The sequence below is a fragment of the Typopeltis vanoorti genome, chromosome 14 (assembly GCF_054136105.1).
Source record: "Typopeltis vanoorti isolate ZY-2024b chromosome 14, IOZ_Tvanoo_1.0, whole genome shotgun sequence".
In the NCBI taxonomy this organism is placed as follows: domain Eukaryota; kingdom Metazoa; phylum Arthropoda; class Arachnida; order Uropygi; family Thelyphonidae; genus Typopeltis; species Typopeltis vanoorti.
Window position 1 is genome coordinate 121,662,184 of NC_143562.1, and position 22,391 is coordinate 121,684,574.

The 22,391-nt window shown below is 37.0% G+C and overlaps 1 protein-coding gene across 3 annotated transcripts in view; it reads right to left on the bottom strand.

Moving 5' to 3' along the window:
- LOC150099871 (RCC1 domain-containing protein 1-like) overlaps positions 1–22,391 on the bottom strand; it is a 165,256-nt gene that overhangs the window by 56,926 nt on the left and 85,939 nt on the right. For all 3 annotated transcript variants that reach the window (XM_090403863.1, XM_090403861.1, XM_090403862.1), the window contains exons 3-4: positions 11,248–11,398; positions 6,070–6,191 (exon numbers count right to left, since the gene is read on the bottom strand). In XM_090403863.1, coding sequence (XP_090259989.1) covers positions 6,070–6,191; positions 11,248–11,398 — 273 coding nt within the window. The remainder of the gene's footprint in view (positions 1–6,069; positions 6,192–11,247; positions 11,399–22,391) is intronic.

Below are 22,391 nucleotides of genomic sequence, written 5' to 3' on the forward strand. Positions count from 1 at the left end.
TAGGGGAGACGAGAGAGATCTGGGGTTGATGATTGATAGAAACCTGAAATTTAGGTTACATATTGCAAAGGTAGCGAAGGTAACACAGAAGATTGTTGCAATAATGAGAAGGACACTGACCTGCAGATAAAAGGGTTATCATTCCGTTGTATAAGACTCTGATCAGACCACACTTAGACTATTGTTCTCAGATCTGGTCTCCAGGATTTGAAGGGGATAAATTAACTGTGGAAAGGTTACAGAGGCAGATAACAAAGATGGTTTCAGGACTGTACAATGTTAGTTATGAGGATCGGCTGTGGGAATGTGGACTGCAGAGTTTGGCGGATAGAAGAAGGAGAGGTGATATGATTGAGACTTTTAAACTGTTGAGAGGTGGTTACAGGGTTGACACTGGGGAGTTCTTTCGCTTGGTTGAACAGCAGGAAGGAGTGATGACAAGGGGCCATTCCTGGATGTTACGAAAGGAAACTGTGAGAAAGAGGATGAAGAGTGATTTCTTTGCATGGAGGATGGCTGAACCATGGAATGCATTGTCTGATGGAGTGGTGGGAGCGAGAACGGTCAATGCATTTAAGGAGTGGTATGATAGACTTTGTGTTTCCTAGCAGGGATCTCCCTCGATGAGTCTTTTGACTGCACGGAGGCCTGAATAATAATAATAATAATAAAGGATTAAACCAAGTATATAATTTCTTGGTATCTTTAATTTACAGTGAGACTTTTCTTATTTCTTGCATCTTCTCTCAATGTGAATTTCTGCAGATTTATGTTGAAATATGTTGTTAGTAAAAACTAGTACATGTCCTCAACAGATACTGTTATTCTTAGCTTCAATCTTTTCTTGAAATTTTCCCAAAACATTTCTATATATCTTGTAATCATTTCCTACTCTGCTGTTTAGGTCACTAACAAGTACCAACTTTTCCTGTTTTGTTGTGTCAGCTGCCTTCTATAATTCCTCAAAAAAATTCCTCCACTTAATCCTTAGTAGAAACTTCTGTGGGACCACAGCCACCGATACGTCTCATTGTCCAGCCCATTTTGATATTTGTCCACATCACTCTACGTAATATTGCCTGCCATTCAAGATTATCCTAGTATTTAGTGTTGAATACCATAGCTACTCTTTCTTTTCCCTGATTGTTGTTGCCTGATATAACATCTTGTATTTGTTGCTTAGAAAGATCTCACCTGCTTATTTGTCTTCTTTGTTCTGGTAGCACATATTATGTTCAATGTGGTACTTATCCAATTCTTCTGGTGGTTTCATTTCTTTTCCATTGATTCTTATATTGAAAGTGCCAATCTTGAACTCTGCTGATGTTGAGGTGGGATTTGTTCTAGTAGCTGATTTTTTACTGTTCACTCTGGTTCCCTGAGAAAAACAATACGGGGTCTTGTTTAGAATTTCATGCTGGCTGGGATGTCGCCCAACCAGCATGAAATTCTGCCATGTTGTACCATCACTTTGCATTATGATTTAAACTAATAAAAATACAATTTGGTTGGCTAAATCCCAAATTGCCAGCCCATCCTTGTTCGTGTAAATACCCAACAGGGTGCACTACAAGAAGGTGAGGATTAGACATTAGACCAGAAGTCCTGGTTGGTTGCCACATTCCTTAAAAGACAACATGGAAATCTCTTTCCAATTATTCAGCTCAATTCGGATAAAACTGCTTAAGTATATAAAGATTGTTGAGGCGTAGGATTACTAAAAGCAGTAAAAAAAAAATAGCTGTACTGATGAAAATAATGAGGGCAGTTAATCATATTATATTAGATCAGTGATGGCAAACCTTTTTACCCAGGTGTGTCAAACATATTTTTTTTTTTAAATATTGATGTTGTTGATGTGCCACTTGCATACATGCATTATAAATTTAACTACTTACTTATAGATGGTGATTTATACATATCATATTAGGCTATTTATTTAATAGGACATTGATATACAATCTATGAATTCATATTATACAATTAATTTAATAAACTGAAATTATTGAAATTAGTTTTTTCATCAGAATACCAATATTTTTCAACATCCAAGGTGTGTCACCTGAAACCCTCAAGTGTGTCAGTGCTGACACGCATGTCATAGGTTTGCCATCACTGTATTAGATGAATGGTTAGAGAAGATGATCAACACTCACACACAGGCATAACATTTTATTCTCAAAAGGGAGTAGTGTGTTAGATGATTATGACTTATGTGGAGTTGCACAAGAACTTCCTCTCAGCTTCCTGAACCCTATACTGAATGGATTGCAAAAATCTAATTTCAAGCTTAATCTGGTATAGCTTGTTGCAGTTCACTCTCTATGCCATGGTCTGCCATTGAGATACTTTTGTCTTATAATATGCTTGTAATCCATGTAGTAAAGCAGATGATGGTATCTTAAGGAACGAGCTGATCTATGTCTGCAACCTCATTTCCCTTCATTCCAACATGACTTGGGATCCAACAGACATGAACATGCAGATGGAGCCTATCGGATAGAACAAATGTATCTCAAAATGCACGGATGTTATCGGTATACTAGGCTTCTAAGTGCCTAAAGAAAACTTGAATTGGTACAAAAATTGCACCTTTGGCAGCAGTTTAATTTTGTCATTGAATGCAATCTCTATTTCATGTAGTTCAGCAGTATAGTTGGTACTGTGTAGTGGTAAAGTGGATGGGATCTGATTAGATATTATGCTATCTGGAAAAACAGCTACAGATCTCACAAGACTGTTCTTGAACTGGCTGTATAAAAAGGTACAAAATCACAGTATTCTTCTCTTTTTGAGAGCAGAATACTGTGAATGAATCTGAAAGAGCTACTGATGAGAGAATTTAACCAATTTGCACAAGAAGAAGTTGTATGATGATATGTAGCAGTGCCACAGTGGTTTATTTATTTTGGCACCCATGCTGTATTGGCCCCTCTGACTACCATGGACAAAAAATAATTCACCATGTTGGATGGTCTGGCAGAAATTTTATTCTGGCTGAAAGCCACTGATTCCAGCTGATTGCAGTCAGGAATACATAACCATACTACTATTATGTTCACTGTATATATTTTATCCATACTTGAAGTAGAAAAAGCCATCTAAAGTCTGAAATGTGGAAAGGCAGCAGGAGTAGATGATATTTGACCAGAAATGCTCAAGTATGAAGGTATAAAAGTCTTACAGTGGCTGCACTGAATAGTTCAGAAGACCTGGACAGAGGGACGAATTCCCGATGATTGGAGTAGAGCTCTCATAGTTAAAAAGGGAAATAAAACTGAATGTGAGAATTACAGAGGTATTTCTCTTCTGAGTGTTTCTGGTAAGATATATATGCAAGTATACTTGAAAAACAGTTGAGAAGGATTGTGGAAGAGAAACTTGGTGAAGAACAAGCTGGATTCAGGCCAAATAGAGGCTGTCAGGATCAGAATTTCACTTTACGACAGATAGTTGAGAAATCATGGGAATATAACAAAGATCTGTATTTAAGTTTTATAGATCTGGAAAAGGCATATGACAAGGTGGCAAGAGAGAGAAGCTATTCGAAATGCTACAGTTATATGGTGTCAATGGGCATTATATCAAGCAATACTTAGTCTCTATTTGAGTTGTAAGTCAGCAGTTAGAAAGTGGTTAAACGTTAAATCTGTCAGACAAGGATGTACATTACCCCTCTGTTATTCATTATCTATATGGATCACATCATGAAGGAAAGTGGTATTAAACCTGATATCAAAATTGGAGATGTTAATCTCAGCTCTTTACTTTATGCAGATGATGTTATACTTCTGAATAAATCCGTTAGAAGTCTGCAAGAATTCCTCACTAAATTGAATAACTGTTGTAATAGATATGGTATGAAGGTCAGCATTAAAAAAACAAAGACAATGAAAACAGGCAGAAACATTGAAAATATCAACTGCATTGTGAATGGAGAACCTATAGAACAAGTAAAACATTTCAGCTACTTTGGCACGATTTTTAGTGAAGATGGTAAATTAAATATGGAAATAGACAACAGAATCAACAAGGCTGGTATGGTAGTAAGTCAACTGAATAAATTTATATGGAATAAAAGAGAAATTAGCCAGAATACTAAATTAGCTATATACAAAACAGTATTCAAGCCAATTTTAACTTATGGATCTGAGAGCTATGTCAGAAGTAAAACACTTGACCAAAGACTAGAGACCGTAGATATGAGTCCTGAGAAAAATTAGGGGCATGAACAGATGGTATCAATGGCAATATCATATTAAAAACGAGGATATTAGATAAGGACTTGACACTGTCAGCATCCAGGAATAGTTAGCAGAGCTAATCTCAGGTGGTATGGTCACTTAAACAGAATGGGAGAGGAAAGATAAGCAAAACAAGTGTTTTTTGCCAGGTTGGCTGGAAAAAGACCCAGAGGAAGACCAAGATATAGGTGGATTGATACAGTAAAAAGTGCTTTAGAAGATAAAAATATAAGATCTGATAATGTTGGAGTCTTGACAGGTTACAGACTGATTTGGAGGAAAATTGTAGATAGGAAGTTAGTAATGATGTAATTGCTCATGTAGTACTATCATATCCTGTATATCCCTTAAAGGTATATATCAGGAATTTGATGATGATGATGATAAAATAATGGAGATTTTTTCATACCAAAGCTGTGCAGATCTTTTAACATGTCAAACCTCCAAGTTGTGTCACATGTTTTTTCCATGTCATAGAAAACAATACTAAGTGCTTATGCTTTAATAAAGAATAATGGATTTTCCAATCAGATTAAATGATCTACTGCAGCATGATGTTTTCAGTAGCCAGACTATTTTTTTCTAAAACCATGTATAAGCAGCTGGTTGGAGAAATTGGAAGATAATTTTAATTTTTGGATCCTCACTTGTCTTTGGAAGTGTAATAAGAATTGCCTTTTGCTAGGTTTCTGGAAAGTCATTCTCAAAGAAAATTCTGCTGAATAAGCAGATTTGTGAACCTATGGAAGATGTTAACAAATGTTCAACTACCGGATGTTATCTGGTCCTATAGCAATTGCCAGCACTGAAGCAAATCAGATTCAGTTCTTCTCACAAAAAATTTGTTGTGATCTTTCAGACCATTCAAAGTGAACAAATTTGAAGTTTTTATGCTTTGCTTTTTTAGGGCAAGGAATCCAGGAGTACAAGAGGTTATTGATGCTTTAGCAAAACGTCTTCTGAAAATATTTGCAATTGCACATATATTCTGTTCCAGGAGCACAAAGCATGTAAGTGGAAACATCTGCTCTTCATCTTTTGGATTTTGACCCAGACATCATCGGTGTATATTGATCTGGTAGTAGCAGTTGTGAATTTGATCTACAGGTCCCTTTGGCTCAATCTCCACCAGTAGCTAATCAGAGAGAGTCCACCCAAGACTACTTTTACAAGTGGAGGGGGGGGGTCTGAAAAGTTCTGATAAACACCTAGAACAAAAATGATATTAAACAACTGATGTAACCACAAGAAATAACATATCTTAAAACCCTTTAACCCTCATGTTTCATTAAATTGTAATTATTTGTTCTTTTTCTTTTAGGAAATATAAGAAGACATAAAATTAATTAATTTTTGTTCTAGGCATTTATCAGAACTTTCCAGACCTCCCCCCATATGTATATATATACACACAACAGAGAGAAAAATTTGGGAGTCATTAGAAATAGCATTAGGTCCCAAACATCTAAATATTAACCAAAGTATTAACTTGTCTGAGTACATCGAAGCCTTCATTAGTGAAATGAATACGTGAATGCATATACATGCACAAACATTCTAAGCAATTTGAAATATTTTAAAAATAACATCAGTATCTTCTATAACTAGTTGCATATAGTTGTTACTTTTGTTAGTCCTTACTGTTTTGCTTACTAGCTTGTATATTTACATCTGAAGAAATCCTGTGCAATTAGGATGAAACATTATGTTGTCAATTAGAATAAACGTTATCAACTTATTCCATGTTCTGTCTTTAAAATTTAGTCCAAAAAAAAAAAAAAATATATATATATATATATATATATATATTACAAAACATTCTTACCACTGAGGGCGCAAGAATGCCATCCACCAGCAGATACAGCTTTAATAGGGATACCTTCAATAGCTTCAACTACTTTTGGTGTATCTTCCTTATCTACAGTGCCATGCCCTAGTTGTCCACGACTAAAGCAGCATTAATATTGTAGTTTATTTTAACAGTATTATTTTTTTATCCAAAGAAAAAAACTGTTCTTTATTATAGCAAAAACATTAAAAATTATTAACTGCCAATGCTAAATCAAGTCCAACAAACTTACTATAGGAAATCTGTTATTACCTAAGAGTTGAAGTCTTTCAAGGAATGTGAAAAAACAATCAGGGCTTCTAACCTAATGCTCAATCATCACCATCTCATACCTGGATACTGAACAGATGAGGCTGGGCTGGCAATTTGGAATTTAACTAACCAAACTGTATTCTTGCTTAAACCATAATGCAAAATGATGCTACAACATGACAGAATTTCATGCCAACTGGGACATCAACTGGTTAAACAATGGTCCCAATTGTTTTTTTTTTATCATCAAACATCTATGGAGTCCAACAACTCCTCACAGGAAGTCCACTATCCCACACCCACAGCTCATCATACCATGACTTGAATGCATTCACTCTCTGCACTCATCAAACTTTCAGGTAATGCATTCCAATCACCCACCACTCTCCACATAAAAAAAACCTACTCATCATCCCATTACACCCTCCTTATGCAGTTCCCAAGAATAATTCTTATTCTCCTCCTGTTCCCTGCCATTCTATGAAAAATCTGATCCATATTAATCTAGTAAAAATCTCTTACCAACTTATATGTACCAATTTTTTCCCTCCACCTACTTCAATCCACTAGACTCTGCAAACTACATTCTTAATGAGTGAGTGCATGAGAGTGAATGCATTCACTCTCTGCACTCACCAAACTTTCAGGTAATGCATTCCAATCACCCACCACTCTCCACATAAAAAAAAAAAAAACTATGTGACTTGCTGATGTCTATCCGACAGCCAATCTCCAATCCAGTGCACTAATCTACTACCCATCTGTTCCAATTTAATTACTAACCCGTCATCATGTGGCAATCTATCAAAGGTTTTAGCAAAATCTAAATATACCACTGTCTATGTCCAATGCATTTGTCGCCTTGTTATAATAAGTCGACTACTAAAACATGATTTTCCTTTAGTAAATCCATGTTGTCCATCAAAGAGAATGTTGTCATTGTCATATGAATCCTGGCCTTCACTAGCTTATCTAAACAACTCCAGACAAACAGAATGACTTATAATTCAAAACCTTAGTCTTATCACTACCATTGTGAAGCATAACAATTTTAACCTCTTTCCACTCCCTTGGAACTTGTGCTAATCTAAGAGTCATGCTAAAGAGAGATGTTCTTAACGCCTTGGAACATTATCTCAACACAAATGGTGATATACCATTTATCCATGTATTCAAAAAACTCCCTAGGATTTCTTTTGGCTTCATTAGCAAACTGCTGCTCATAGTGCTACCCTTACCTTTTTTTTTTGCTTGCTCTTTGTAATCATCATGCAACTGACTATTACCACTCATCTTGTGCTGCCTCCATAATGTCTTCTTCCAAATGGCATGCTTCACCTATTTGTTCATCCATTTTTCATCTATCTTATCTGACCTCCTGACCAGGTCCCAAGCAGCTCATGTGTCTCCAGAACTGGTCAAAATCACCAGCCTTATACTTCCACATGTATCCCTTTCTCACAGAAGTCCTTCATGTGGCTCATCACCATCCAAATAATCACTTCTTTGTCACTTTCAGCAACTGGAGGGAGATTTGACACCTCATGTACAATAACATCCTCTGATGAGATAATCAAGTCCACGACCCTTGATCCTCTGCATATCCTGTGTTACTTGTTGCCTAGCAACAAGTAACACAGGGTACATGGAGGATCAAGGTATCACTCAAAAACTCAAAAAATTGATTCTCTTTGCCACCAGATGCTATCCTTTCATTCCAATCTAGATATTTCATTTTGTTGACCTTCACCTCACACCATATTGCTTGCAAATAACTGCCACTATGTTGCTCCTTTCATTACTCCTTTGCTACTATCAACAGTAGTCATCTTCCTCTCTGCTCTATCTTCATAAAAATATCATATCCATCCATCTCTATTCCTATCAGAATGTCATCCTCACTAACCATGTCTCACCCATTCCAACAATATTTGGTGAAATATATTCTATTAATGTTACAATTTCATTTCCTTTATTTCAAATACTTCTGGCATTTGTAAACATGCATGCTAGCTTATTTCTGGTTTTATAATAAGTCCCACCAACCCCACTTCTCAATACGATTCCACTATACCCTATTCCAGTTCCTCAATTCCCCCTGCCACCCTTGGCCGCTCTTTTCTATCACCATTAATCTTACACCTCTCCTCAGACCTGCCCCCCCCCTCCATCACCTCAATCCTTTCTTGTACATACACATCTGCATCTGTGTCAAGAACCAAACCTTGGAGATTCAGTGACAAACTGAAGAAAACAACTTCACCGCATACCACTCTGAATCACAGCCAGAGGCAGCCTAGAGAGGCGGCCTGAAATGAGGTTGTCTGCAAGGATAGAAAAATCAGAACTCCATGATGGATTCAGTCAGTTAAGAAGGCAGTAGATAAGGAAAAGAAGAAAGCGTATTGAAAGTTCATAGCAAGTAAGTCTGCTTCTGTTCTTAGCGAATACAGAGAAAAATGTAAGAAAGTGAAGCAGTGTGTCAAACTAGCCCTCTCCAAACAGTGACATCTTCCTCGGAGACTTCAATGTCCACAACACCAACTAGTTGAGCTCTTTCAACTGCACAGATCAAACAGGTAGAGACTGAGAATTTTGGAATTGCAAATGATCTCACACAAATTGTACACATGCCCATCAGAATGCCAGACAACTCCAACCATTCCCCAAACACCCTGGATCTCTTTCTCGCTAGTATGCTATGAATGTTTTCTGCCCTCTAGCCAGCTCAGACCACAATGCAGAGCAGATCTCTTTGACCATGGAGCAACACATACACAACCACTCACATCCACATTGTATGACATTACTGGAAAGCCAAGTGGGATGATCTTTGCAATTTCTATGCCTCATTTTCTTGGTAAGATTACTATTTCCAGCCACCTGAGCGAAACCTATGAATAGAATGAATCACCAAAATAATTCTCATTGGCATGGAAACATTTATTCCCTGCTCAACCCCACATTTCCATCCCCTATCTAAGCCTTGGTTCTCCTGCAAGTGTGCCAAGGCTGTGCAAAAGAAGAGTCAGACACACCAAAACAGATTTGCATCCAAAACCCCATCTTCCTATACCACCTACAACAAAGCCCAGAACAGCTATAAGAAAATTATCACCACACTGAAAACAGGTTTTGAGGGAGCTAAAAGCAGGAAACTTGCATTCTACCTGAATGGCAGCTATGCCTTCTGGGCTCTAGCCAAAGCTATTGGCTGTAACTTCTTCCCAACACTGCCCTTATTACTATTACCACCTAGCTGGTACTACTGCATCATTACCCACAGAAAACCCAACCTCTTGGCTTCCTACTTCTCCAATTCTTGCAGAGCTGATCAAAGTAGATGTCCCCCAACCATTCCAAACACTCAACATTGCGTTTGACCTTTCGCCTGAAAATTTTGCTCAAATTGGATATCAAAAAGTCTCTTGGCCCTAATGGCATTCCTCCAATTGCTCTAAAGATCTGCACTCTGGAGTTGACTCACACTCTATGCTACCTATTTACACTTTCTCACTGGTATCTATCCTGCAGTCTGGGAACTAGTTCATATACAACCTATTCTAAGAGTGACAAATCTTTACATTCAAACAACCATGCAATTTCTATCACCTCCACTTTCTTCTAAAGTAATGGAACAAACCATAAACACCCATCTCCTACACTACCTTGAAAATTCTCATTTAATAAATGACTGACAGTATGGATTCCATCAATGCTGATCAACAGGGGGATCTACTAACCTATGTTGTTCTTGATATCTCCAAGACTTCTGACTGAGTTTAGCACAAGGGTTTATTAAGTAAACTCTCATCATTTGGTTTGTCCAAACTTCTGCAATTGTGTGGAACATTTTGACTGAATGCTCACTTTGAGCGATGGTAGATGTCTCCTTATCTTCTACCTGTACAACTAATGCTGGGGTCTCACAAAGCTTTTTCTTTATATATATATATACTAGGGGGCTGTGCCCCCCCCCTCGTGTTCCAGACTGGTAGGCCAGTTCTCCTTCAATTCTGATGACTCGAATTTTGAAGACTTGACATTTAGGGTAGCCCCTGAGTGTCGAGTCTTCAAAAGGGGGTTCTTCCCCCCCCCCCACCCCCACCTGAGTTCCAGACTGGTAGGCAGGTTCTCCTTGAATTCTGATGAGTCAAATTTTGAAGACTCGAAAGGTGAAAGATCTCCAGGTGTATGTTAAGAAATGGTAGAATCCTGTTTTTTTCAAATTGAAGAGTGAAATTTATATGTGGGCATAGGCTGTTTGGCATAGGCTTAGGCTTCATCCACATAATGAAGCCATAGTTTTGTTTTTTTAACAGCAATTTTTGGGGCTTTCTTCCTTTTCAAATTATTCTGCAAATAAAATTGACTATAAGAAGAGGTAGAAGTGAGCCAACTGCTAGCCTCTTCTTTGCTATATCTTTTTTGAAACTGGGAGAAAATGAATTTTGTGTGGAGAGTCAGACAGCATCCATTGGAAAATGATTTTTGAGACCATATGCATAATACATATAAAAGCAAACAAAGCAAAAGCCACAAGTGCCACAATGGATGTTGAAGAATACATCTAAAATGAATAACTTAGGACAACATTAATAGATATTCTCTATTGCTTGCATACATAAATACTATTGTGTTATAGGTTTTGTGACCTTTCATGTGTGGGATTGATATTAAAAATGGAATGTTTTATCCACCTTAAAGGGGACTATAATTTTCCTTATGAAAGCTGTATTTAAATACATGTGTAACAATGTAATCTGAATCAACCTCTTTTGAAATCCTTTAACGTAAATGGCACAGTTTTCCTAATTTTATACCCAATTACTCTATGTAATCTCATGCGATTAAAAAAAGACAGCCTAATTAATGCAAGATTAATGAAAATAAATTCTTTACCTTCCTATACCAGATGTAAAAACCAGGCCTTCAATTGTAAGAAATATAGAATGCTCATGTCCACAGGATACAGAAATCACGTGACAAGATAAGCAGATGGGTTCAAGTATGTATGAAAATTCTTTGCTCATCAAATGATAAGGTTTTCCATCTAAAATAAAACCAAAAACTTCAATGTAGTTTGAGATATGAAGATGTATTTTAATAAATGAAATATATTAAAGTGATCAGTAAATTAATAAGTAACTAGCAATGGATGTGTTATGAATATTACCGTTAACTATTATTATTGATAAACTGAGAGTAATTTTATAATATGCAGCTGATATGAACATTGAAAAAATGGAATAATTATGACATTTGACAGTAATATATAATTACCACTGTTGAGCATGTTAATATCATTATTAATAATACAAGGAAGTTCATGTCATCCTATTCAAGGCTGAGAATTTTGGAACCTTAATATGTGTTTCAGTTATTGCCACAGTGGTTATCATTATTTTTGACAATAACTCAATATATGTCATGTATAATTGATAGCTAATGCTGCTGCTACCCTTGATGGACTAAGCTCTTCTGGTAGAAAGCTGAAATAATAACCTACACACCATCCTGGAGAGTTGCTGTTCTGGTTAGTTTATACTGAAAGAGTTAATTGCATATAAGCTGCCAATTTGATTATTAAAATACATATATATTTGGGATAACAATAAACCCTCACTAAAACTCTTGAATTACAAATGACTTCAAGTAAACAGTTTAGAAAGTTTTAGAAAGATTTAGTAGAAATCCACCCCCACCACTGGGTTAAAAGTAAATTATACTTTAACAAGAAATTACATTCCTGTTTATTCCTTTATCTAAATGTGAGCAAACAAAGTTTGTACATCAAGTATCATTGGAGGTTTAATGGAATATTTTCAGCACAGGGAAAGGATTAAAACTAAAATATAATGCTTCCAATATTTCGATTCAGTCACTGACATCTTCAGGGATTACAAATAACTTTTGTAACAACACACTCAAATACAATACTAAGTGAAACATGTGGGTGATTCTAAAGTCCTAACTAGGTCGTGCACCCTCTATGGGTATTTGTGGGGGGGCCTAGGATGCAATGCGGGATCTCTGATAATTAATGTTTCCCAAATTTTGGGAAATTTTGTGCAACCGTATTCATTTAAATTCGGTTGATTTCTGAGTGCCGCTCAGATTCTAAAAACCGTCTTTCTTTTTTGAATTTACTATGGTGGAGCATGATGGCTTTTCGCCAGGAGATCCTGCAGATTGTATCCAAAACGTGGTCTGTAAGGCAAGATTAAACATAGTTGTGATTGCAGATGTACGATTTGTGTTTTCTAAATGGATGGTTGCTGATCTGTCTGTCTGAAGTAAGCCAGCTTGCAGGAACACGGTACTCTATATACTCCAGGCACTGAGAGAGGCGGGAGCTGATCTTTAGTGGAGCGGATAAGGGTAGTAAGATTGCAGGGCTTAAACACTGTATGGAGGTTGTACTTTTTTAGGGACCTGGCTATTTTTTGTGATGTGCCATGGATGTACAGTATGGTGATGGCATTTCTAAAGTCCTTCTGAAGAGATGGTCAGGGAATGGGGGAGGAACTGATTATTTTTTTAATTCTGTAATCGCTGTAGCCATTGGAAAGGAAGGTATTATGTATGTGGTTGAGTTTGGTTGAAAGGGAGGTTCCACTGGAACAAAGCTTGTGGGCTCTATTGGTTAGAGTTTTAATAATGCCATATTGTCGAGAAGGGCGGTGGTGGTGGTGGTGGGAGAGTTTGTGAATGTATCTGCCTGTGTGAGTAGGTTTTCTATATACAAAGAAGGAAAGGTTATCATTAGTTACCAAAACTATTGTTATTTTCCTTTTCAATCGTAAACTGGATTCTTGGATGTAGGCTATTGAGGTGACTGAGGAAGGAGTCTAATGTGTCTGGACCATGAGGCCAAATAGAGAACACATCATCTAGATATCTTACCAGATAGAAGGTTTGGGAGGGGCCTGAGTCTATGGCTCATTTTTCAAAATTTTCCATGTAAAAATTGGCAAGACGGGGTAACCCATAGCGGTTCCCTCCATCTGTGTGTAGATTTTGTTTTTCCAAAAAAAATATGTTACAGAATTTAAAATAATAATCAGTTCCTCCCCATTCCCCGGTCATCTCTTTAGGACTTCAAAAATGCAATCACCATACCCTTATTCATGGCAGATCAAAAAAAAAATAGCCAGTTACAAAAAAAGTATAACTTCCACATAGCATTTAAGCCCAACTGTACACTTACTACCCTTATCCTTTCCACCAAAGATCAGCTCCCTCCTCTCTCAGAGCCAGCTTGCAGGAACAGGGTACTCTATGTAGAAAGTATTCTCTTCCTGCAAGCTGGATTACTTTGGAATGACAGGCAGATCAGCAACCATCCGTTTAGAAGAACACAAATCATAATTCTGCAATCACGACTATGGTCAATCTGGTCTTGCAGACCATGTTTTGGATACAAGCCATAGGATCTCCTGGAATTCTTGTGTAGGCTTAAGTGCTGTGAGGACATCATGTTGGAAGTTTAATGGATTTTTTACAACACTCAAAAGAATTAAAATAGAATTTAATACTTCCTATATTTCGTCCTAGTCACTAGGACATTGTTTTTGTTATCCCCGTAGGACACTACGGGGATAACAAAAACAATTAATGTAACATGCAGACAAAGACTTACAATACTAAGCCCAACCACGTGGGTGACACTAAAGTCCTATATGGGTGGAGCGCCCTCTAAGGGCGGTCGTAGGTGGCCTGGAATGTAAGGTGGGACCTCTGGTGATGAGTGTTTCCCAAATCTTCGGAAGCTTAATGCAACCGTATTTATTTAGATTTGGTTGGTTTCTGAGAGCTGCTGCTGCTTCAAAGAAAAGTCTCTCTTTCTTGAATTTGCTGTGGTGGAGCATGGGGGTTTTCTTCCATGATACTCTGTGGGTGGTGTCCAACACATGGTCAGCCAAGCCTGAATGGCCATAGTTGTGTTTAACGATGTACGACTTGTGTTCCTCCAGGCGATGGATGCTGATCTGACTGTCTGTCCAAAGTACACAAGCTTACAGGAACAGGGTACTTTGTAAACTCCAGGCAGAGAGAGAGGAGGGAGCTGATCTTTTGTAGCCCGGATAAGGGTAGCAAGTTTGCGGTAGGGCTTATATGCTGTGTGTAGGTTATACTTTTTTAGTATCTTGGCTATTTTTTCCGAAGTGCCACGGATGTAGGGTATGGTGATGGCATTTTTAAAATCTTGTTGACGAGAGGGATGGGGAATGGGGGAGGAATTGATTATTTTTTTGATACTGTGTTCGCTGTAGCCATTGGAGAGGAAAGTTCTGTGTATGTGGTTAAGCTCAGTAGTGAGGGCAGTTCCACTGGAACAAAGATTGTGGGCTCTTTTGGTAAGAGTTTTAATGATGCCATACTGTTGCAAGGGGTGGTGGTGGGAGAGTTTGTGAATGTATCTGCCTGTGTGTGTGGGTTTTCTGTATATAGTGAAGGTATACAGAAAACCCTGTATCATTAGGCAGGCGTGTGACTAAGGTGTCTAGGAAGGGTAAACAATTGTTCTTTTCCTTTTCCATAGTAAACTGGATTCTTGGATGTAGGCTATTGAGATGACTGAGGAAGGAGTCTAACGTGTCTGGGCCATGAGGCCAAATAGAGAACACATCATCTACATATCTTAGCCAGATAGACGGTTTGAGTGGGGCTGAGTCTAAGGCTCGTTTTTCGAAATCTTCCATATAGAAATTGGCAAGGGGGGGTGAGAGGGGGAACCCATGGGGGTTCTCTCTATCTGTTTGTAGATTTTATTCTTCCAAGAGAAATACCTAGAGTTGATGGCAAAGGAAAAGCGATCTAAGATGTCAGAGGGGAAAAACGTTTTCTAAGAGAGATAAAGTGTCAGTTAAGGGAATATTGGTAAACAATGAGGAGATATCAAAGCTTACTAATATGTCTGTATTATTCAAGGTTAAACTTTCTGTGAGGGCTTTAAAGTGGGTCGAGTTTTTTATATAGGATGCGGAATTTCCGGTGAGGGGGGACAGAGAGTTGGCCAGCTGTTTAGCCAGCCTGTAACAAGGTGCATTGGTGACATCTACTATAGGCCTGAGTGGGGAATTGGGTTTGTGGATTTTTGGTAAACCATATATTCGGGGGGGGGGGGGGGCGGAAAGGTTTAAGTTTTTTCGTGACGTCAGGGGGCCAGAGAGGTTACTTTTTTAAGCAAGATTTTTAATTTCTTGCTTAAAAAAGTAACCTCCTGGCCCCCTGATGTCACGAAAAAACTTAAACCTTTCCGCTCCCATCTCCCCCAAATATACGGTTTACCAAAAATCCACAAACCCAATTCCCCACTCAGGCCTATAGTAGATGTCACCAATGCACCTTGTTACAGACTGGCTAAACAGCTGGCCAACACTCTGTCCCCCCTCACCGGAAATTCCTCATCCTATATAAAAAAAAACTCGACCCACTTTAAAGCCCGCACAGAAAATTTAACCTTGAATAATACAGACATATTAGTAAGCTTTGATATCTCCTCATTGTTTACCAATATTCCCTTAACTGACACTTTATCTCTCTTAGAAAACGTTTTTCCCTCTGACATCTTAGATCACTTTTCCTTTGCCATCAACTCTCGGTATTTCTCTTGGAAGAATAAAATCTACAAACAGATAGAGAGAACCCCCATGGGTTCCCCCTCTCACCCCCCCTTGCCAATTTCTATATGGAAGATTTCGAAAAACGAGCCTTAGACTCAGCCCCACTCAAACCGTCTATCTGGCTAAGATATGTAGATGATGTGTTCTCTATTTGGCCTCATGGCCCAGACACGTTAGACTCCTTCCTCAGTCATCTCAATAGCCTACATCCAAGAATCCAGTTTACTATGGAAAAGGAAAAGAACAATTGTTTACCCTTCCTAGATACCTTAGTCACATGCCTGCCTAATGATACACTTGCCTTCACTGTATACAGAAAACCCACACACACAGGCAGATTCACAAACTCTCCCACCACCACCCCTCGCAACAATATGACATCATTAAAACTCTTACCAAAAGAGCCCACAATCTTTGTTCCAGTGGAACCGCCCTCACTACTGAGCTTAACCACATACACAGAACTTTCCTCTCCAATGGCTACAGCGAACACAGTATCAAAAAAATAATCAATTCCTCCCCCATTCCCCATCCCTCTCGTCAACAAGATTTTAAAAATGCCATCACCATACCCTACATCCGTGGCACTTCGGAAAAAATAGCCAAGATACTAAAAAAGTATAACCTACACACAGCATATAAGCCCTACTGCAAACTTGCTACCCTTATCCGGGCTACAAAAGATCAGCTCCCTCCTCTCTCTCTGCCTGGAGTTTACAAAGTACCCTGTTCCTGTAAGCTTGTGTACTTTGGACAGACAGTCAGATCAGCATCCATCGCCTGGAGGAACACAAGTCGTACATCGTTAAACACAACTATGGCCATTCAGGCTTGGCTGACCATGTGTTGGACACCACCCACAGAGTATCATGGAAGAAAACCACCATGCTCCACCACAGCGAATTCAAGAAAGAGAGACTTTTCTTAGAAGCAGCAGCAGCTCTCAGAAACCAACCAAATCTAAATAAATACGGTTGCATTAAGCTTCCAAAGATTTGGGAAACACTCATCACCAGAGGTCCCACCTTACATTCCAGGCCACCTACGACCGCCCTTAGAGGGCGCTCCACCCTCTAAGGGCTTTAGAGGGTGGAGACTTTAGTGTCACCCATCTGGTTGGGCTTAGTATTGTAAGTCTTTGTGTGCATGTTACATTAATTGTTTTTGTAATCCCCGTAGATGTCCTAGTGACTAGGACGAAATATAGGAAGTATTAAATTCTATTTTAATTCTTTTTGAGTGTTGTAAAAAATCCATTAAACCTCCAACATAATAATAAGGATCTCCTGGAGAAAAACCACCATGCTCCACCATAGTAAATTCAAAAAAGAAAGACTGTTTTTAGAATCTGCAACAGCACGCAGAAATCAACTGAATTTAAATAAATACGGTTGCATAAAATTTTATCAGAGAATAAAACTTTAGAAAACAAAACTTTATCAGAGATCCTATTACATCCTAGGCCACCTACAAGTACCTATAGAGAGCTTTCGTAGGTGGATCACATAGTATTGTATTGCATTTAAGTGTGTTGTTACAAAAGTTATTTGTAATCCCTGAAGATGTCTCAGTGACTGAGACAAAATATTGGAAGCATTAAAATTAGTTTTAATCCTTTCCATGTGCTGAAAATATTCCATTAAACCTCTCACATGATGTCCTCACAGCATTTAAGCCTCAACATGCACATCAAATATCTTCATGACTAGGCTAGCTGTATATAGCTGCTCACTTTGTATAAACTGCCAGTTCCTATATGCAAAACACACTTCCTTTCAGAAGTGCAATCACAGTAATTCACATGATATTCAGCTACACATTTCCTAGTTGAAACAGACTAGTTATTGCTACCAACTAGCATAACAATCAGTACTTTAATAATATTTTATGACTAAAAATAGTGCTTCTGTAGTGCAATTGGAAGGAACAGGTCCGGTTTGATTTTGCCATAGAATGATGATGTTTATATGGATTTTTTTCAGTTGAAGGTGAGTTAGCTGATTTCATACAGAGACAGCAGGATTTTTTCAACTGGAAACTTGGATTTTTCATCCCATGTACAAGCAACTCGGCCTTGAGAACACATGCAATTTACAGATGAAAAATACTACTGGTGGTGGTGGTGGTGGGAAATTAATGGTGTTGTGTGTGGATAATGATGGTGGTAGCAGTTATGTGTAGTTGGTGGATTAAAATATTGGAGATGGAGAACTGTAGAATAGGGATCCCTCTCTCGATGACTCCTTGGAAATGCCAAGTAATAATAACAATAAAACACTAAGGAACTTATTTTAAAAAAGTTCCTTAAAACTATTTTTAAAACTAGTCAGTTGAACTAACTAGTTTTGCAATGTTTTCTGCAAACATATAATCTGATAGCTTCATCTGAGCTTTTTTATAAGAGAAATAAAGAAAGCAGTTGAAGTTAAAAACTTAAATAAACCGTCAGAAGAAAAAACACAAATATTTGTGTTGAACTCTTTTCTCTTCTAACAATTTATTTAGGTTTTTAACATCAACTGCTTTGTAAATTTCTCCCATAAACAACAACAAAAAAAAGCCCTGCCTGAAGGCTAAACAAAATATACAAAACTAGGCAGTTTTGATTATTATTAGTGCTCTGTTCACAAATTAATTAAAAAATTCCCCTATAAATATCAACCAGTTGGTAGAAATGATTAATGTGTTGTTAAAAGCATGACAAGATGTTGTACAAGTTATAATATCAACTTTTTAACAAGGAAATGGTCAACAGACAATCAGATTTTTTTTTTTTTTTTTTGTGGTTCTCACTCATGAAAGGTTTTTCTATAAACCTACAGTACATGAGTACTGTGGGTGAGCTAAGGAGTTATTTCTATTTTTTATTAAGTGTATATATTTTTTGCTTTTTTACATTTATTTTTTTACATAATCTGAAACTCCTACTCTACAGACCAAACATGAAATTTTTTGAAGCCACTTCAGGTCTCCAATAAGCAGGGCAGTGGTCTCACACTGGACAATGAATTTCATCTTCCAGTTAAAGACAATCACATCATGCCCACAGCAGGATTTAAACTTGCGACGTGCTGGTTGGAAAGCAGATACCTTAACCACTCGGCCAATCTAGATGGCAACAGTATACTTTGTAACTGCATTCTTGTACAGTGATATTCTTCATCACAATCTTACTATAAAAATAATTTTGATTTTTTTTCATTTTCCTTTAAAATGGTACAATTGGAACAATTTGACAAATTTTACTAGTGATTCTAAATACCAAATTTTATTAAATTTAATCAAGCCAGAGAGTAATGTTGCGAATTATTACTTGTTTCAAATTATTCAATAAAAAAAATCAAATTACACAGGAGGAAAAAATCATTATTACTTCAAATTGATTCTGGAAAATAAAAATGAATTTTAATGAAGTGAAATTTTCTTTTCTCAGAGATCAGTCTTGTTCTGTAAATATCAACATCATTCAAATTCCTGATATGTACACTCAAGGGGTGTACAGGATATTATGATTACTACATGAAAAACTTACATCATTACTAACTTCCTATCAATAATTTTCCTCCAAATCAATCTGTTATCTGTCAAGACTCCAACATTATCAGATCTTATATTTCTGTCTTCTAAGACACCTTTTACTGTATCAATCCACCTATATCTTGGTCTTCCTCTGGGTCTTTTTCTTGCCAACCTGACAGAGAACACTTGTTTTGCTAATCTTTCGTCTCCCATTCTGTTTAAGCAACCACACCATCTGCTAACACACTCCTGGATGCTGACAATGTCAAGCTCTTTCCTAATATCTTCATTTTTAATATTATATTGCTATTGATGCCATCTGTTCACACCCCTAATCTTTCTCAGGAAACTCATATCTGTGGTCTCTGGTCTTTGTTCAAGTGTTTTATTTTAACCCAGCTCTCAGATTCATAAGTTAAAATTGGTTTGAACACTGTCTTGTGTACAGCTAATTTAGTATTTTGACCAATTTCTTTCTCATTCCATATAAATTTATTCAGTTGACTTCCTGCCATACTGGCTTTGTTGATTCTGTTGTCTATTTCCATATTTAATTTACCATCTTCACTAAAAATTGTGCCTAAGTAGCTAAAATGTATTATTTGTTCTATAGGTTTTCCATTCATGATGCAGTTGATGTTATCAGTGTTTTTGCCTATTTTCATTGCCTTTGTCTTGCTATTGCTGATTTTCATACCAAATTTATTACAACAGTTATTCAATTTAGTCAGGGAATCTTGCAGACCACTACTGGATTTATTTAAAAGTATAACATCATCTGCATAAAGTAAAGAGCTGAGATTGACATCTTCAATTTTGATATTAGATTTAATACTGCTTTCCTTTGTAATGTGATCCATATAGATAATGAATAACAGAGGAGATATTGTACATCTTTGTCTGATACCAGATTTAACATCAAACAATGCTCCTGTCAGAATTAACGTGTGTTAAAATTTATATTGCATTTTAATGGACTTCTGGTTTATGTACTCTAGATATATAATTTGGTTTGTTCCTAATTTTGCACTATAAATGGTCAAGCTGAAGCCAAAATTGAAAGGACCTAACAAATTTGAGCAGAGATGCTAAATACTAAATTTTACTGAAATTCACAGAGATGGTACAGAATTATTAATATCAGTTTGAGTTGTTTCCCCAAAATTTTCCATTAAAAATGCACCAAATGAGATCAAAACTGAATCAAAAGGACATCCTATGTGTGTCATAAATCAAAACTTTTATGAAATTCACTCCAGCCAAAAAGGAGATAATGCAATAATTGTGAAGCATCATGCCCTAGTAAAAATGACATGATTAAAATAAAATTCAGAATAGCTTGAGAAATTTTTGCATGGATTCAAAATACCAAAATATGAAAAAAAAAATCGTCTGGCAAGGGTTCTGAAATAACTTGTGTGTAGATAACTCACAGATGCTTATGCATTTTGTAATATGTACCTAAAAAGAATCTATATATATAAATTATATAATATCCTTAGGAGGAGAAGGAAGGGTAATAATTTTCTCACCATTTATGACAATAAGGAGGGATATAAAATAAGCTATGTGATAGAAAATTTTTCTCGAAGGTTCACTAAAATATTTCTCATATTAAGATGCTAGGAATGTTTTTGCCAGTATTACTCTACAATTCTTAGCATGTCCTCTCTCCACAGAAGCCTAAGCAATGATATTTCTCATATTGTTTTTTATTTCTCCTATGATTACATAATAAGCATTGGAACCACCAATAGCTGGCCTGGTTGGCTGAGTGGTTAGCATATCCACTCTCCAGCCAAGAGGCTGTGGGTTCGAATCCCACTGTGGGCATGGATATTTGTGATTGTACTATTAATCAATTACCATATGTACTGGTAATTGGAGGGATATAAAAAAAATCAAATCAGAAATCAAAATCAACAACCAACATAAGTTTACAAATTATTATCATTACTACCATGTACTCTATGGAGTCAGCAGATTCATCGCAAAACTCCTACTTAACTAGGAACATGTCTAAATTATACATGTTTTTGGTCGTAAAATGTTACAAAATATAAGATATTGTTAAACTGACCATAGATTTTTAATTTGTACAATATTGCCTACTGGTTTCGCTAGTAGCTGCCTAGCTTTTCCAAGGCTTGCACAGTACAAAAAAATGATAGATGCAAAAAAAGTTTAAGAATACAAAAAAAAAAAAAAAAAAAAAATGTTAGTACCTGTTAGGTAGCTAAGGTAACACGTTCGCATGACATTTCTACTCAGTATCATGAACACGCATTACATGCAAATGCGTAATATGATTATTCATGTACTCTAGTTCTGTGGAACTGAGGGAATTAATTAGATTTTTCCAAGTATCGTTCAGTATAGCCCCTTGCTTTCTGTTTAGGTTGCTGCCTGTACGTAGCACTACTGCTGCTTCTTTAAATAATCGATGTCTGTAATCTTCATCTACGTAGGGCATAGAGCTGTTATTCCAGTCTATAGTGTGGTTCGAAGTTGAAAAGTGATGTGCTAATCCGGAGGTGATCATTCTGTTGTGATTTACATCGCCAACATGTTCTTTCTGTCTTATTTCCAGGCTTCTCGAAGTTTGTCCAATGTAGGAAAGACCGCAAGTGCATGGAATATAATACACACATGCATATTTATAAAATGGAACACTATCTTTAGGAGATCTTAGAACCTGTCTGATGCTAGTAGTTGGTTTAAATACAACCCTAATGTTATGCGCCTTTAACAATCTCACAAGTTTGGTGGAAATTGAACCCATAAAGGGGATGACTGCTGTTGAAATTTGCTGGGAGACTGTTCTTTCTTGTTGGTTATCTTTGTATAAATTTGTTGATGATGTTTCGAGGATAACCATTTTGCGATAATGTTATAGCA